At 38.6% G+C, this 13863-nt stretch overlaps 1 protein-coding gene across 1 annotated transcript; it reads left to right on the top strand.

Annotated features, from left to right (window-relative positions):
• The first annotated feature begins 3673 nt into the window (after positions 1 to 3673).
• On the top strand, positions 3674 to 12189 carry prkaa1 (protein kinase, AMP-activated, alpha 1 catalytic subunit). The gene is made up of 9 exons (XM_020619494.1): positions 3674 to 3929; positions 6351 to 6492; positions 7519 to 7612; positions 7943 to 8087; positions 8521 to 8608; positions 8734 to 8958; positions 9106 to 9625; positions 9775 to 9901; positions 10874 to 12189. The coding sequence occupies exons 1-9, from the start codon at positions 3833 to 3835 to the stop codon at positions 11155 to 11157; spliced, it is 1722 nt and encodes a 573-aa protein (XP_020475150.1). The 5' UTR covers positions 3674 to 3832; the 3' UTR covers positions 11158 to 12189.
• The last annotated feature ends 1674 nt before the right edge of the window (positions 12190 to 13863 follow it).

Raw genomic sequence — 13863 nt, 5'->3', positions numbered from 1 at the left:
CTTCTCCACTTTTTCCATCCCTGTTTGTTGAACTGGGCTCATTGTCCTGTGAATTCTGTGATTTGTGCCTCAGTGTTTGTCTCTTCCTGTAACTCACACTATTTACTGTGAAATTGGTACTCATAGTTTTAACAATCATGTTTTAAACAATTGTTTTTGTTCTGAGACTGAAAGGTACATTGCATCTCTTAATGTTGTTAAGATGCAAATTGTTTGCAGACACCAAAGGAATAAACATTCTTAAACTGGCCTGTAAAGTTTTAAAAAGTTTATTGCAGTAATAGAGATCTCTGTTGAACATTTTAACATTTTTGTTTGGGTGGAAAAAATGGCAGGTTTAACAAGTTTCTAAAGATTAGAAAAGTAGTTTAGCTGTGGTTGAATATAGGTTTTTCTTTCACTAGTTAACACTAGTGTGTGTTGAACACATTTTCACTATTATGCTGAGATGACACCCAGAGATTACTGTAGATGCAGTAGTTAGTTGCTACATAACAATATGCCATCCATCAAGCTAGGAAGCTTTCAATAAATAGTCCATAGTCAGTTACAATGACATAAGAGCACAGTGCAACACAAATTGACCTTTCAGTGCTGATACGTGTGATGGTAGAATCTATGCATTATCAGCGTTGCTGCTGAGCAAATCTCAAACTCAGTTCTGCGTGTTTATCTTCTGGTTCTTTCACTTATAAAGCTAACCTGTGTGGGAATCTTTGGCTGTAACAACTAGTTGAGTGTTTTCTTTACATATTTGTTCTTATTACATTCAATGTTCATGTTGCATAATGTATGTGGAGCTGTATACATACATACTCTTGAGCAATAAAATATTTTCATGAATAAGTAAATAGATGCTAGTGCAAACAATCCTTTAAATGGGCTTGGATTGTGTCTTGTTTTTTTTTTATATGTATATATAAAAGTAATCAAGAGAGCAGTGGCATGGGTGTGGAACACTGTAGAGAATGGTAAGACTTCAACAAGCATGCTAATCACCCAATCCAGTAGGATTAAAATAAGCACTTCTCTAATTAAGATGATGATCACTGTTGCATTAATAAACTGCCAGGGGCCTTTCTACAGTAGGCACAGTGGAGGAATGAATAGTTAGCCCCAGCATTATCATGTAAGGAAAATTAAAACATCTAACCAACGAAGACACTGACCCTGGGGCACATGTTAGGTTCAATTCTGTCTACTGTGCGCTATAGAGTTAGGAACTTATTTTACTTCTCTCTGCAATGTTCCTTACATCTCATTCTCCTCCTTCTCCATCCGTTTTTTCTGTATGTCACGACTCAGTGTGTTCATCAGACAGCATGTACACTGCTTGGTCCAATGGGTATCATTCTGCATGATAAGTAGTGATGGTTGGCCAAACATGGAAACAGGGAATGTAAGACCTCAGTGCACTCTAGAGCAGGGCATCAACCTCCTCAGTTTTCTGCTCTCTTGTATAGACACTGCCATCTACTGGACACTCAAAGTCAAGACGTGGATGAGATTTTTCACTAGTAATAAGAAAGTGGCACAAAACTAAAGCTGAAGCACTACTGTAAATGGATAAATGAAAAGTGAAGAAGCACTTTTTCTCCGTTAGTAACTCAAACTACTTGAATTTGATCATCAGGATGATTTTTTTTAAATAGAAAATGTAACACCTTATCTTCTGTGGACTGGTGGGGATGTAAAAGACCAGAGTGTTAAAATCTAGTTTGAGCTGTGAGTCTTCATTAAAATCAGCATCATCAGACAATGACAATACAGTTACCACTGAAGCTCAAGCAACAGCAAAGTTCTACAAATTTAACAGGCTCATTTACAAACCGTAGATAAAAGTGTACAATCTGTTCAAAATAATATAATATACAGTATGTTGTTTGAGAAGGATTGTGAGGATTATTAAGGGTTATAATTATTTTCAACAAGTGGTGTAAAAATATAAAAGCATGTCACAATCTAATATAAGCTACATTGTTTAGTGGTGGGTCACTGATTTTTCCACATGGATTTAGTTTACTTGTGAAAAGGACTTTTGTTCAGCCTGTGAAAACACCTATAGAGAATATAAGATCCATTTAGCTGATGCAGACAGTAGCTGCACTTAACTTATCAGTCACTGTATTTGTAGCGGGTGAATTAGTTAAATCATCTGCCTACTGGGGAAACCACACACCACAGCATGTTAAATGACTCATTTAACCTTCCACCTAATTCTTATAGTTAATGCAAAAAAGTATTGTAACAGGATAGGAAATGGTACCTATAGTTTCTATATGCTCACAAACCATGGTTTCACTGTCAACAAGCTGTCATCTCACCTTGAATAACACATTCACACCTAACAGGAGGAACCACAATGCACAAGATAAAGTTACACCTACAGGATCCACAATCGGCCACAAGATGGCGCCACTGAGACGACTATTGTTGACCACATCGGTAGGTATTTGATTATAGCTGTGCTATTCAAATGTGTACAGCCAACAAGAAGAAATCACAAGCAGATATTGACCATTATTCCTCAAATGTCCACCTAATAAATAAGAACAGAAACAGAACTAAACTAAACCTGGCTAAGTTTACAGTACTGAAATTCCTAAGGGTCCCAATGTCAGCTGGGATAGGCTCCAGTCCCACCGTGACCCTATTCAGGAATAAGCAGTATAGATAATGGATGGAAATTCCTAAGGCTGTCTTGTGCTCTACAATGGTGAAACTATGCATAAAACTTTTCATTTAATCACTAGCTTTACATTCTTAAAGTACATATAGAGAGCAGAATTTACATGCAGGGCAAACAGAGACACAAGCATATACCAAGTGGTTTAACGGACAAGGACTTTTGGAACTAACTGTTAGTTCCTACAAGACAGCTCAAGGGAGTCATGGTAACTGTAGGCCAGACCATTCTTTCTTTCATAATCACTCGGTGAGTGAGAGAAATATATTTGTTCAGCCTGTACTCTGAGTTTTACTTTGGTTTTGAAACAAATTGTTTAGGACATTAAGTTACTTTAGCTTGTGCTTTTTTTTTATTGATTGATTGATTTTATTCTTTCAAGCATGTAAAGACAGTCGATATGTCAACACACATAATTTCACACATATCCACAAATGCTAATCCATAATCAATTTGCTTATACCTAGTACATGCTTGAACGGAGTAGGAAGAAGTTAGACTTATCTAGTCCTACCCCATGACATCATCTTACCATCATTGGTTTGCAAGCAGTATCTCTACATAGATAATTTTGTTCTACACCCCGCAAGTAATATACTAAAGAATTATTACATAGTGTTAACATTCTTACACCACACCCACAATGTTCCACCTAATTAATCATTAAACCTGCTGCCCTATGCTTATGCCGTACCACATGACTCTTGTGTTTATATTTATTGCACTGTTTTTGTGAATAATGAATGTATTTTGTTAAATTTGCTCATTTGCTACTGGCATTCTATTCAAATTCTTTGTTCACCATGCTAGTGTTTTGTCTTACTTTTGTTTCTTGTTAATTACTCCATTTATATTTATTTTACGTTTTCCCTCTGTTCACTTTGTGCTCTTATATTCAAACAAATATGCATCCAATAATATTCATAAAGAAACAAAAGTTGATGATCACATCTTGGTGTAGAAGTTTACTGAGAGCATTTGAAGGCATCATTCTACGTCACCAACGCTTTTGACGAATCGCGCAGAAAGCCGGGGCGCCTCCCACTCTCCGTACAGCTCAGACCAGCTAGTATAGACGCATACGGTGGAGTTCGGTCCATCTCTGCCCGCAGCTAGCTAATCCCGCTGCAAGGCCACTGCGGGAAGATGGCGACTGAAAAACCAAAACATGAAGGAAGAGTTAAAATTGGACATTACATTCTCGGAGACACACTCGGAGTGGGGACGTTTGGAAAGGTTAAAGGTATGTCTCAGGGTCCTGACGTTTGTATGTTCTGCTAAATGAAAGATGGAAACAACGGGAGCTTTCAGCTTAGTTGCTAATTTAGCCTCCTCTGAAAGCTAATGTTAACCTGTCGCAATGCCAGGAAAATAGCACACTTGTTGTGCGGCTAGTTAGCTGAACTTGTTTTTGATTCATTTGACGTTTTGGGGGATTTTGCTGTAGTCATTAGTAACAGCTTTACAATGAAAAGTATTATTAACGTTACGTTAGTTGCTATTTAGCCGCATGTTTCAGTTAACGTCGGTTGCGGGGCGAGCTAACCTAACCATTGAGCCACAAGTCGCTTGTCAAGGTACACACCGGGAAGTAGCCGTTAAATCCTCTTGACTGGTGTTCGCGCTTTATGCTGATCTGTCTCTCTTTTCATTCTCATATTTTTAACACAATATGTGATAGTTTGCAGCTAGGAACTGAATTTGGTGTCAACTATGTTGTCCTTATGAGTGTATTTGCTCCCCGATTGAACAGAATGTAATAATGCTGTTGTTGTTCGGAGGAAGTTGGGCAAACCCAGCCGAATCGACGCCCAGTGTTGTCAGTTCAAGGGGCGGTACGAGTAATATGTTGAAATACAGCCTTGCTTGTATTAACACGTATTGAGCTAAAATACCAGAAAACGTTCATATGCATTTGTTCACATTTCCTTTTCAGTTGTGCACACAATCGATAGGCTAGTTAAAAAGGCATCACATTTCCTTTTCAGTTGTGCACACATTACCAATCGATAGGATAGTTAAAAAGGCTAAATTCTTCCATGTTGCTTTCTGTTCCACCATAGTCTTTTTTTTCCTCCCAGGTACAGGTGATTGTCCTAATATGTTCAAATGAAGTGAGCCAACCATAGATTGGCTGCAAAACAGTCTGAACATCCAGTAACTGTGATTCATCTCTGTGACCTCAGGTTTTTGTTGTTGAAAGGAAATGGACCACAGTGCAATGTAGGTTTTGCTCTGTGATTATGGTCCGGATCACTGGAGACGGGGTTAATGGTTTACTACCAGTACTACTGGTAAATCAATAGCAACTGTTTACAGCTGTGTACAAGCATGCTGTCTTCCCACCATCCCTTCATTGGTCAAGTTTTTCCCTCCATGGTTGATTTTTTTTTGTTTGTTTTTTATCAGATACGTGGCTTATGTTTGCATTCTTTTCTCCATGCTGCCGCTGTTGCATATCGCTGTTGTCTGAAATTGAAATTATGGTGGATCTTTGGGGTAGGTAAATCTCAGACCCTTTGTGTTGGCAAGCCAATGGATATACCACATCCAAACAAGTTGTTTGGATGGTGTTTTGCATTAAGTTAATAGCCTTTGGTCATACAGCCAAAGACATATTACAGGTTTTACTAGGGATGTCCTGATCAAGTGTTTTGGCCCTGATGTCGACCTGATCCTTTAACACTGGATATCTGCTGGTACCGAGTCTGATATAATACCTTTGCGTACTTAAATGTTGACTAAATGTGTCTGACACATTGAAACAGCTGTAGCTTATTTAATAAAATAATGTATTTCTCACACGCTACTACTTCCAAACACCAAAGGTCCAAATGAAAAATTATTAGTGCATGGCGTAAAATGTTGATATATTTTATTAAACATAACTGGAAGAATGTGACTCCTGAAATTGATGTGATGTGATCTGCTAGAGAGAAGACATTTTGCTCTGTTGGAGTTGTTTAAACTAGAGAAACACTCAGTGTGTTCTGTTTGTACATCAGTGTTACAGAGTGGGGCTTCTTACTGCAGAAATGATTTCTGGAGTACAAACATTGGCTTGCTTTAACCCATCAACAGACAAGTTTAATTTTGATTTGCCACAGATTGACTGCCATTAAGGAGAGTAGCATTGTTCAGTAAAGAGTATTACAAGAGTATTTTAATCAGCTTTATTTTAGCTAATACATATCCATTCAATTATTCTTGGATTGGCACTGATGTACAGATATTTAGAATCAACTCAAGACTTCTCTAGATTTTGCCACAGCTTATAAACAGGATTTTATTACACTTAAAGCAGGAGAGCCAAATATTTCCCTAAGGAGTTGGTGGAAAGCAAGTACCAACTAAAAAAAAGAGAGCAAATATTAGACTCATTAATTGGATGGACGGTAACACAGCTCTAAATGTTGTGTGTGTCTGCTGGATGTCTAAAGAACAACTGTTTGCAGACAAATCTGTTAACTTTTAAACATGACAGTGTTTCCTAAAAATCTCATAATATGTGTTTAAAACGTATCTGTCTTAGTTCCTTAAAAGGCATTTTCAAAAACGAATTGTTTCCTCCTCTACACAGCGACAGTAATACAGCAGTATCTTCTAATATTGCCTCAATACTAAGTGGTATTACTCCTGTGCTCTCGTCTTGTCTATCCTGCAGTGGGCCAACATGAGCTGACTAAACACCAAGTGGCAGTGAAGATCTTGAACAGGCAGAAGATCCGCAGTTTGGATGTGGTGGGAAAGATCCGCAGGGAGATCCAAAACCTTAAGCTTTTCAGGCACCCTCACATAATTAAACTGTAAGTCTTAGATTGCACCCTTCTTGCTGCTTCATAATCCCCCTGCTGCCACGTTAATGCCACCCACTGAGCTATTTCAAGACTTTAATGGTGTGTTTTAGAATATATCAATCTAGGACAATATCTGCCTGATCCCAGCTCCTCTCCCATTAGCCCTCTGCTCAGGCTGCATTATTGACTGTTTTGTTTATCCCATGCGCTGGCCTTTAATTTTAGTGTACAAAATTGCTTTGTCATTGTCTTAGCTTATGACCTCTCCTCCCTAAATTCAGCAGTCACTTAATGTGTTTTCAAATGGGTCTGTGCATTTCTGCAGAAAAGGACTGTGACTACCAATCCAAATATATTTTTGTTACAGCCAGCTGTTTATGGCATTGCTGAAAACATCTGCACATGTTGATTCAGATAAGTAGCTGTGACACCAGTTACATGAGGCCATCTTAGGATGCCGTTGTTGATTTATTGCACAGGTACATCAAGCAGTAATGGCTAATGGCTTGAAGTAAAAACTCTATTTGCTAACACAAAACGCTGTGGTGGTACACTGTTGCTGGAAAAAGTCACTAATCTAAAAAAATACAGTCAGAAAATTGCAGAGGTACTTCCTGCCACAGGCTGCAAGGTCACAGTTAATAGGTGTAGCTAAGTGCCTGAAATACCAGCTCCATGTCATGCATGCACAAGAATATAAACTTTGTTTTGTCTGTGTGAGATGGAGCAAGGGCAGGAGATACTTTATTATTGTTTTAAACAATCATTTAGTTGTGAACCAGTAACTTGATACTCTCTACAGCCAACGCAGTGTTACATTTTCACTTCATCATGGCACCAGATGTTTTTAATCATCATATGCTTGCTTTAGTAAGACATGGAGAACAAGCATTTACCTAGGATGTTTAATAGCACACCTTGTTTTTCCTTTGTACAAATGCTGAAATAATAACTCACAATTACCTATATTTGAGTTGCATAAAATCAGCTACTTGTGTGAGGCTCACATGATCTAAATATTGTTAATTCTTGCAGGTATCAGGTTATTAGCACCCCAACAGATATCTTCATGGTGATGGAGTATGTCTCAGGGGGAGAGCTCTTTGACTACATCTGCAAAAATGGCAAGGTAATGCACTGTGATACTGGAAAATGTCTTGTAGTCGGCTTTAAGGATATACCATGTTTTCCTTCACTCTTTTTGTCTTGTCATATGTAGCAGATTTTGTATGTTTCATAATCATATGAGGGGATCAGAAGACAGGTGTGCATTATGTGCTTGGTGTTACTGCCAGTCTTTGGTGCAGATACAGGAGGCTTTGAACTGTGTGAGCTAAAAGACACAAAACAGTAGCTAAAAGCTATCAAAACCCAACACTGTCTGCTGCTTAGTCAGCTGTGGTGTGCTAACTGAGTCACGGAGAAGATCACACCTAATGTGTCATTTCTGCTTTGACAGTTGGATGAAAAGGAGAGCCGCCGGCTGTTCCAGCAGATCATTTCAGCAGTAGACTACTGCCACAGACACATGGTAGTGCACCGAGACCTCAAGCCAGAAAATGTGCTCCTTGACGCACACATGAATGCCAAGATTGCTGACTTTGGTAAGTGCATCATAGCCCTAAACTGAAGCGTCTTAAAAGGTGATGTTATTATAATATGAAAAGTATGGACACAGTGGTAGAGGACTGTGATCAGTAACTCTAAGTTAAATATACTAGGTGAAATTTTTGACCTGATAATACAGATATGGAACAAATGTATTTATGAGCAGACGTAACCGATGGCTCATAAAAATGAATTGAAACAATCCAGGTTTCAGAAATCAACTTTGCACAAGTTTATGAGGAGGGAGGGAAGTTGTACAGCAGATGAATGTTTAAGTAAGGACTTGTGGTTTAATTTGAGGCCAGATTCAAAGTGGTACCAGCTATCAAACCTCAGTTCAAGCTTTGCACTGAAATATACATGTTAAATCTGTGGTAAGATGTGCATTTGAAATACATGTGTGTTACAGCAGTGTAAAATCTTGTGCAGGTTTGTCAAACATGATGTCAGATGGAGAGTTCCTGCGAACAAGCTGTGGTTCTCCAAACTATGCTGCTCCTGAGGTCATCTCAGGAAGGTATTGTTTTTCGCCATCATTAGACGCTGATATTTACCAAAAACCGTTATCCCATTACTGTATACTAGGGGATAGTGCTGAATTACCATAACCTAGTGAAACGATGCTTTCATGATTGTCCTCAGGTTATATGCTGGTCCAGAGGTGGATATCTGGAGCAGTGGGGTCATTCTTTATGCGCTGTTGTGTGGGACACTTCCCTTTGATGATGACCATGTGCCAACACTCTTTAAGAAGATCTGCGATGGGATGTTTTTCACCCCACAGTATCTGAACCCTTCAGTAATAAGCCTCCTTAAGCACATGCTGCAGGTGGACCCCATGAAAAGAGCCACGATCAAAGAGATCCGGTGAGCTGGACGAGATTAATTAGAGTCAAACTAGTGCTATAACCGTTATAGGGCAGATTGTCTTGAATATGTAAAAGCAGTCTTATTGATAGTGTTGTATTCATGGTCTGTGGTTTGTAACTCCCAAAATAATTCCTCCTTCCATAGAGAGGATGAATGGTTCAAACAGGACCTACCCAAGTACTTATTCCCTGAGGACCCCTCCTACAGCAACAACATGATTGATGATGAAGCCCTGAAAGAGGTGTGTGAGAAGTTTGAGTGTGCAGAGGAGGAGGTCCTGACCTGCATATATAGTCGCAACCATCAGGATCCATTGGCCGTTGCCTACCACCTCATCATTGACAATCGTCGCATCATGAGTGAAGCCAAGGATTTCTACCTGGCGACCAGCCCTCCTGACACTTTTCTAGACGACCAGCACCTAACCTCATCTGGTGCAGGTGTGTCTGGGATTATCAAGCCCCACCCTGAGCGTGTACCTTTCCTCGTGGCCGAGACTCCTCCCAGACCTCGCCACACATTGGATGAATTGAACCCTCAGAAGTCCAAGCACCAAGGTGTTAGAAGGGCCAAGTGGCACCTGGGTATCCGGAGTCAGAGTAGACCCAGTGATATCATGTCTGAAGTGTGCCGTGCCATGAAACAGTTGGATTATGAGTGGAAGGTAAGGAAGTATGTCCATCAGTGTGGCAGTTTTTGAACAGCAGTTAAAGTTGAGGTCATGTTAATCAAATGTAAATATGATACCAGAGTGTATTTAAGAATGTTGGCTTTATACAGTTATTCACCCTTTGTAACTCTTTTATTTTCCAGGTTGTAAATCCATATTATTTACGTGTGAGAAGGAAGAATCCTATTACTGGGATGCAAATCAAGATGAGCCTTCAACTATACCAGGTGGACAGCAGAACCTACCTCCTTGACTTCCGTAGCATAGACGGTAAGTTGTAATCACACAGGTCTGTGTCATTTTCTAAGATGTGTGTGTGAAAAACAGAAAAGTGGATTATTTTATTTACATTTTATCTATATTTACATGAGGTGACAGCACAGTAGTGTTGTCACCTAATGTTAGGTGTGTCATTTAATTTGACCTCATACCATTTAGTTTTGTTTATAACCTGATAAGACCTTGTGGTAAGCCCTGAATTCAGCTGTCTACTGTAGGTAGTGTTTCCCTGGATTCTGTCCTGTAGTATGCTTTCTCAGTGCAGACATCATAAATAATTGACTCAGGATTGAGGGCTCAGCTTTTATCGAGTCGGTGTAGGTGTGTAGCGGTCCCTCAAAGGAAAATCTGAGATAAGAGAGTGTGGATAAGAGCCATTAACGCAGGAGTGCTGTAAAAACGATATGAGGCTGCAGCAAAGTCAGCCATGGTGTTTATGTTTACCTGCACTTCTATCTGGCAGCATTAGGAAATGCAAGGTTGATTGAATTTGAAATTAAAATCAAAACTGATTGCTCAGAAATGCAGAATAATTTATAAGTGCTTGTTGAGATGTACAGTGCGTGTATTTATCCACATTTGTTTCACATTTCTGTCACTACTTCCCCACTATATATTAAATAACTCTTAGTGATATAATTAACGTGACCGACCCTGAGAAGTGACAGAAAATTGATTACCCGTTTTAAAAAAACCAAGACATTTGTAAATCAGTAGTTTTGAATACCTGTTTAAAGCATTTTTGATGGAACTTTTGGAACTTTTATTTCTGTAATGCTATTTTATCTTTACATGCTTGGAAAAATAAAATAAACTAAACAAAAAAAAAAACTGAATTTAGAGATACTTAAGATTTTTCAAGACTTGCAAACACCTTGGTTACAGGCATTGGTGTATAGTGAAATTAAAGGGATTTTTGCATGTGAGTTATGTAGAAAATATGTTGTGTGTTGTGTTATTCAGATGATATGGTGGAGACAAAATCTGGAACTGCTACCCCTCTCCGTTCTGGGTCTGTGGGTAACTACCGCACCACTATAAAGAATGATGTAGATTTGGCAGATGCTCCTGCTGCGTCTAGCACTGTGCACCCACCCAAGGCCGCAGACGGCTCCTTAACTTCATCGGTGACTTCATCCACCGACTCCACAGGAGGGGGAGACAATACGTCTGTCCCTCGACCAGGAAGCCACACCATTGAGTTCTTCGAGATGTGCGCAAATCTTATTAAACTTCTTGCACGATAGCTTGCAAAACAATCTTTAGCCTTTTTTCCTCTCCGAGTGTCTTTATAGCAATAAGCATGCAACCGATTCATGGCTCAATTCGTCCTGGCTGAGGATGAAGTGATTGCTCCATGGCACTGATGCAGGTTGGTGTTCCCTAAGCTGAAGGGATGTATACTGAGCTCACGGGGGAAGTAAGGGGTTATTTGGAAAGATGAATGACAAGCTATTTCATAGCTAGGACAGAACAATATACAGGAGGGGGGTTTACAATTTCCTCATCAATTTTAATAGCAAATTTTCACATTCCACCATATAATAGAAGTGATTACACTGAATTTTCTGTACTGTAGCCCATGAGCATTGCTTTCCGGTACAGAGAACAAGATCAAGTTTTTGCCTGCAATGATGGAAGCCACTGGTTAAGGATTGGATATTTGGGTGGCAGCCATATGGGATGCAGGAAGCACATTTGCACAAGTTTTCTTTTTTTCCTCCTGCTGCTTGTTATCCTCTTACTGGGGATCAGAGAAGGGGTGCGGCTGTATCAGGGCACAGCACTAGCTACAACTAGGGTTGTCATGCCCATCACATTTCATTGAACTCAAGAAGTGCAATGACCCCTGTATTTCTGCCTTGTGTCAGGGACGAAAGAATGCTTCTTCTTTTTTTTTTTTTTTGTTAATTGAGCTGTCCGAGACTAAATTTTCATGGTTTTGTTCTCATAAAACTGAATTTGTCTGCCCCTACATTTTTATGTATGACAAGAATATATTTATCAGTGTGTTGGTTCCAATGGAAAAGGAATTTGTTTTCTCTTTCATTAAGATCTAATGCTGGATGGTTTATAGTTTCCTTTTTTACTGTCTGTTTTCTAAATCAATATCACACTTTTATTTTCTTCAATCACAATTATTCCGATACTTGATTGTCTTTCCAAATAAATATAGCCTGCTTTTACCATGTAAGAGGTATTTTTGCCATGACAGTAAAAATCTAGAATACCATTTTCATTGTCACATATTAAAATGACAAGTTTTGACTTTTTTGTTGTATTTCCTCTACTTTGTTTTGATGAATTATTAGGATTTGAATATGATTACTGAGTGAAATGCCTTTTGCCTACATTTGATTTGTAAATGCAAGTTCATCACAAGTGTATAGGCCTCAGGGCTTAATTTGAAAATGAGTAGTAGCAGTAACATGCAATGTATGGACAATGTCTCTTAGCAGGTAAACACGTTCAAAATATTGTCATGTTTGCATATGTTTATGTTTTGATTGCTCACATTCCTTTGAAGGTGACCTTGAGAAAAGGTTTATGTATTTGTAAAACTGAAACAAGATTGTGTGCTTGCAATTGTAAAGCTGTGCTTTGACATTCTGATAAAAGAACATTTTACTTGCAAGCTCACAAAGTCATAGATATGTCTTTAATCCTAAGTATAATGTGTATCCCTTTTTCATGTCCACAGTCTTAAAGTTTTAAGTGGTGTGTCTTGTTTGGCTGCCTTATCATCATCAGTACAGTTAGACCATGTTTACTGTATGTCGGTATGTATGTAAGTTGGAATTCAGAATTATTGCCACCTTTTGCAATTTTAAGGACTAAAGTCCACTAATTATTTTGTTGTTGGGTTTTGTTAATGATAACACAGTTACAACAATTAAAACATCACAATTTGTTCTGAAAAAACAATCTTACGTTAACCATGATTACATTTTTGCCAAACTGTGGTAGACCTCAGTAACTGCTACCTTCTCTTTAATAATGACAACAGGAAAAAGAAATCAAAGTTTTAAAAAGTAAACTTGTTTCTCTTGTCATCAAATGTTTTATTTTAATGAGTGGTCTGAGGTTCCAGTATCTCCACAGCTGTAAAAATCTGTAATATCTCATTGGTATAAATCGTTTTACATTTCAGAGATGGACAACAAAAATTGCTAAAGAGTGCCAATAATTCTTTTTGCTGTCCTGCGGGGCAGGTTTGGACTGAAATATTTGACCTCCAGAAATTGTGATCATGGAAAGGAAACGCACAATGTTCTTGATATATTGTAAAACTAAACATTTAAATTGTAAAGGGCAGTTGCAGCTTCTGGTTACAAAACTTTTCATGGCTTACATGATGGTTTTTGTGGGAAAGATTGTGTGAAATCGTAACCTTTTGAGCTTATGGAGTAGTTATCTAGTCGACTGATTGCAGGCTAAGTTGGTCAGTCTATCTGTTTGAACTGCTTGAAAGAAAGATTATGTTTTTGTTTGGTGTGTAAAGGGACCCTAACAAATTGACCTATGTAAATCTGAATGGACAGTGTTGAAATCATTTGTATACACAACTGCCTAATAAACTGCTAAATTGCACACAGTTCTGCTGAAGCTTCTCTATATGCATCTAGTCTTTTCACTGCTTTGAAGAAAATGCAAGACTATAAATAATCGAATATGCAATTATCAAAATAATAATGAACTGATTAATTATTCAATGTACTAAACCTTGCAGCTTTATGCCAGGTATGTTAAGACATTGGCCCGAGTAATGTCTGTGATGCAATACCATAAAGTCGGAATGAACCGTCTTCAACGTTGCATTTCAGTACATTCCTGGGGGAAAAGACCAAACAAAAATTAATCTGTTTCTGGTGACTGACAAGGGCCGTATTCCGTTCAACTTTAAAAACACGGCTCGTGTTTCTTTAAGCGACATTGTAAACATTTCTGCAATT

The sequence above is a fragment of the Monopterus albus genome, unplaced genomic scaffold (genome assembly GCF_001952655.1).
Source record: "Monopterus albus unplaced genomic scaffold, M_albus_1.0 scaffold221.1, whole genome shotgun sequence".
NCBI lineage: Eukaryota > Metazoa > Chordata > Actinopteri > Synbranchiformes > Synbranchidae > Monopterus > Monopterus albus.
This window is presented reverse-complemented; position numbering and strand designations above follow the sequence as displayed.